This window comes from Opisthorchis viverrini (assembly GCF_000715545.1).
Source record: "Opisthorchis viverrini unplaced genomic scaffold opera_v5_190, whole genome shotgun sequence".
Lineage (NCBI taxonomy): Eukaryota > Metazoa > Platyhelminthes > Trematoda > Opisthorchiida > Opisthorchiidae > Opisthorchis > Opisthorchis viverrini.
The window spans coordinates 626305-630830 of record NW_008751846.1 but is presented as its reverse complement, the minus strand read 5'-3'; the positions used below and the strand labels follow the sequence as shown (position 1 = coordinate 630830).

Here is a 4526-nt window from a genome sequence, read left to right as displayed (position 1 = left end):
CAGATAAGGATGGAATAACTGTACGGTACTCCTCAGATTTTCAGCATAGACTAGCTTTACTTACAGAAAATCTCCACTCAAGAAGTCCTCTCGCTAGCAACAACCCGCTGCGCACTGCACATGAAGACACTACCTCTCAGCAACGGCCCCTCTTAGTAGTGAACAAAGCCTAAAGAGTGATGTTCCAAGTCCGCGTGAAACCTGCATTTTTAATAACAGGCACTCCACCGAATGGAGGCTACTTCAGATTTTCGCAAGATATTTCTGTGCCATTTAACTATATAATGTTGCCAGAATAGTTGCCTCAACCCCTAACAACAAATCAAAAAGCATCAGTTGGTTCACTTCTCGTCAGAGCTTGTTCCGAACAGTCTTCTAGCAATCACGGAGTAAACAGCCTGCACACATAACAGATGTGAAAATGGGTAGTACGTTCACCACCCGTAAACGGAACAGAAAAATACGAAGATCGAGGACAATACATATATACACAGGAACGGGGTGCGCCAAAATTGAATAAAAGCGCCACATGTCATTTTGAGAGGTTTCGGCTCGGGCTGGAAGCGACTGAGAACGGTCACCGGAATGGTCCAAGTAAAAATAGGAGTCATCGATCAAGGAGAATTTGACCTGAGTGGAATGATCTCGCACGATAAAATGAGTGTGTGTTGTAGCCAGTGCCGCAAAAAATGTGACAGTTGATGTTGCACTTATTGTAATAAAAAAAAACAGCCATATGGAATGAAACGGAGAGGGTGGAAAGCACGTAACTGAATTCAGTGTGTAGTAGCGTTAGAGACTAATCAGTTGATTCACCTGGCTGTTCTGTCGTTTGGGTGATAAATGGAGGTAGATCTTCAACTGACGATGCACAGCGTTCAGAGAATTCGACTGAGGATGGGGCACCGGTACTACTGTAGATACTATCTCTGTGATCTGACTCAACTCTGTCCTCCGTGGACACATCATTGCATGGTGAATGATTGTCCGAATCAATGGCCGATGTGACTGGAGCGACTTCATGTTCAGGTGTGCTCGGTTGAGGTGTGGAGTCTACTTCCATCAGGGAATCACGTCGAATCATCGTGGTGTTCAAGGAATCTTCGACATCTTCATTCACCGACATTGGGCAGGAACGGTTGAGAAAGTCCAGGCTCTCAGACGACGTCAGGTGAACAGTGATATTGTCTCGTGGTGTGTAACCCGGATGTCCCATTTCCATATGGCGCATAAGATGATCCTTTCTGTAATAGGCTTTCGAACAAACACGACATTCGAACGGCTTGAAACCAACATGCTTCAAAGCATGGCGCTGAAGATTCGAACGTTGAGTGAACTGAGCTCTGCAAATATGACACCGATATGTTCCGTGTTGGAACATTGTGTGTTCCTCGAGCGTGTGCAATGACGGAAATTCTTCGCGGCACTGATTGCAAGGAAAACGTCGGTTTGAGTTGGGTCGCCTTAGAGCACACATTCTTCCAATGGAGTTGGTACGATTGATCACTTTTCTTCGGGCTGATTTCACGGGGGTGTCTGGAGGTAATTGATGGCTAAAATTCATCGCAGGGTAAGCGTCACTCGGCTGGTTTGTAGCCGAAAATAGACCAGTAGGTGTCGTGCTGATGGATCGACAGTCGTTAAGGTTCGTGGACGCCCGGCTCCATATAGATTGTAATTGGTTAAAAGCGGCAAGGTGTGACTGATACGCCTCCAAAAGGTGTTGGTCAGTGGACTTGATAGGGTCGGCGAATGAATCTTTCATGGGAGTGATGGGCGCCGAACCCGACAATGAACCGTTGCGCGAGAGATCCAGCACTCCGGAGTCCGTGGATGGAGTGAATGGCCCGGAAGGACCGACTAGCACGGGGCTGTTAGATGAAGTAGGCGATAAGGTGTGCACGGTTGAATCGGGCAGCGATGCAGAGTGGAACTCATCGAGGTTACACTTTGTCGGATTTAAGGGCTTTCGACGTGATGAGCCACCGTTACAATGGTTGGATGCTGAATACTTGTGGGTTGCATCTGTGAAGCCAACGCTGGTTGGAGGCGAACTACGGGGGGAACAGGGCTCTACCGTTGGAGTGGTTTGATGATGTGGTAGTTCATCCGAGAATTTCAGCACCGTTTTACTCTGAATCACCTGCATCCCATTTGGTGTTGTACCCTCGAACGAGATCTCCAAATTGCCGTGAATACTCAGAGGGGAGAAATTAGGCAGGCATTCGCCCAATGCTTGACGGATGGCCAGCTGGAGTAGGGGTGAACACGCAGGTAATAGTTGTGATCCCGCTGCAACAGAATTCGAACTTAGCGCACTCGTAATGGCTGCAGTCATGGAAAAGCTCGATGGACCCTGAGTGGGACACTTGATGACATCCTCCTCTGTGGAAGTGGACGGCTGGTGAGCCTCAATCACTGAGGGTTGTAAGTTAGGTGCTACTCGTTTGCAGGAAGCGGCCAATAGCTGTGATATTGCGGGCGATCCCAACTCAAGTATTGGCGTCGCATTGAGATGCTGGGCAAGTGAGCGACATAAATTCTGCGCTTCCGGCCTCATATTCTGCATCAAGGCGATCAAGTTCAAATCGGATCCGTTGGTACCACGACCGTAAGTCATGAATGCAGGATTTGTCATGCCGGCGGTCAGTATATGTGTCGACGGTGATGTCGACAGATTGGGATTGAAACTGGATATAATCAGTGATTTGCCTGACAGCAAGTTTTGCTCGATCATGAAACGTTCGATATCCTCGTTGTCAGTCGGCTAACGAGAATGCTACAATAAATAGATACAGGAAAAGGGGGTTAATTAACCACGATGGTGAGATTCAATGGCTCCGTGATATTCACACTCTAGGTTCCTGGCACATTTGGCTCAAACAAACTGGTTGCACCATTTTACACAACGGACAGACTAACAAAGAAACTCAACGGTGTATCGATATTGCCCACAGGAACTAGTGTAGCTGAGGTTGGTTCACACATGGGTCCCCAACACAGCCATTTGTCGGGGCCCAATTTTTCCCACGAAAGGTGGTCTCTACGATTAGAAGTCATCCGAATGCCAAGGGTTTTTTGAACACTAGTGTCACCGGCGTATAGTGGGAGCTCGGGAACACTGTTGTGACATACTAGGACTAGTTAGGCTCTTTGTACGAAACCCGCGCCGAAAGAGTACTGATTCCGACACTGGTCAGTTTCCGACCGGTCAGCTGTGACAGAGCAATCGGTCTCTACGAAACATCCTCCCTGAAGCCAACATTGTTTCACGACTTATGCAAATCTAACAATCGACCGCCGTTTCCGGACAACGTGCTGCCAAGACATTTCTCAAGTCGACTAAAACTGTCTGATTTGATAATCGTTTGAAATTGAAGAAAGTGAGTGCGTTTGCATTTTGAAATATCTTAAGCGGCGTAATTATTGTGGTTATTCGAAATCGAATGTGGGGAATGCTGGACAAAGTTCTCGCTCCTACAAGAGCTGATCAGTAGAACATGCTCTTGAGTCTACGGGGCTAGGAACTCCTATCGAATAATATGCGGGACAAGAATCCCACCGCTTAAGACACAAAAATTACCCCGGTGAACACTTTCATCCGTTTTCTCCTAACGCGGAGTTAAATTTGGAAAAAAAACTAGGAAGCCTGCTCAGTTTTTTGCTCAAGGGTTATACCTCATGTCAAGGAATGAAAACAAGCTGGTCAAATCAACTCTTCCACGTTCGCTGAAAATCACGCAAGGTGAGAACTTTGTGCTTTACTTCTAAGACAACCGGAATTCAATCTGGGACATGATCCTTTCACGATGGCTTCTAATCACTAGCATAAACTCTCATGAGCCAAACAAATGTCTGCTTATCAGGGGAACATCTATGCCACAAAAACTGTGCCCGAATAGAACATGGATGGACCACACAGCTAGGCAGTGGCCGTATATGAAACAGAGCTGGCAAATACACCTAACGTTCACAAAAACCTATAACCCTGTTCTCCCTAAACGGACACGCTAGTGACAATACTGCTGCGATCCTAGCAGAGCATCTTAAAAAAAGCAGCGGATACTTGAAAACTGTTCAGTAGGCTCTAATAGAAGAAAACCAATCGCGATTCAAAACTTACCGGTGGTTGGTTGTTAGCCTGTTGACTGTAATCCTGCGGCCACAAGGCTGGCGAAGCAAAGTGGGACACGGAGGTGACGATCTGAACGACCCTAGACTGCGCGTCTGGTTTTATAGCACTCGTGTGACTAGGGCGACTCTGGCCTACTCGGTTAGCCAATAGAAATCAGGCGCGCGTTACCGGCCCAAACCGATCGCGGGGGTGGTGACATAGACAAGCAGCCTGTGTGGACGATGCATGCATGCTTCGTGTGCCGCTTCGCACGCGTATTTTCTGACTGGCCTGTCAGTTCAACGACCGCCAGGCACACACACCCCTCTCTCGCGTCTTGTGTGGTGTGAGGAGGCTGATACACCGCTCACAGGCTACTCGTGTAAAGTCACTTCAATTAGCCAATCAAGGT

General features: G+C 47.7%; 1 protein-coding gene across 1 annotated transcript; it reads right to left on the bottom strand.

Moving 5' to 3' along the window:
- Positions 1–799: 799 nt before the first annotated feature.
- On the bottom strand, positions 800–4204 carry T265_14414 (hypothetical protein; the record flags this gene model as incomplete). Its single annotated transcript, XM_009173515.1, has 2 exons — positions 800–2767; positions 4124–4204. Coding segments are annotated over 2 exons (2049 nt in total), but the record flags the coding sequence as incomplete, so codon positions are not given.
- Positions 4205–4526: the final 322 nt, after the last annotated feature.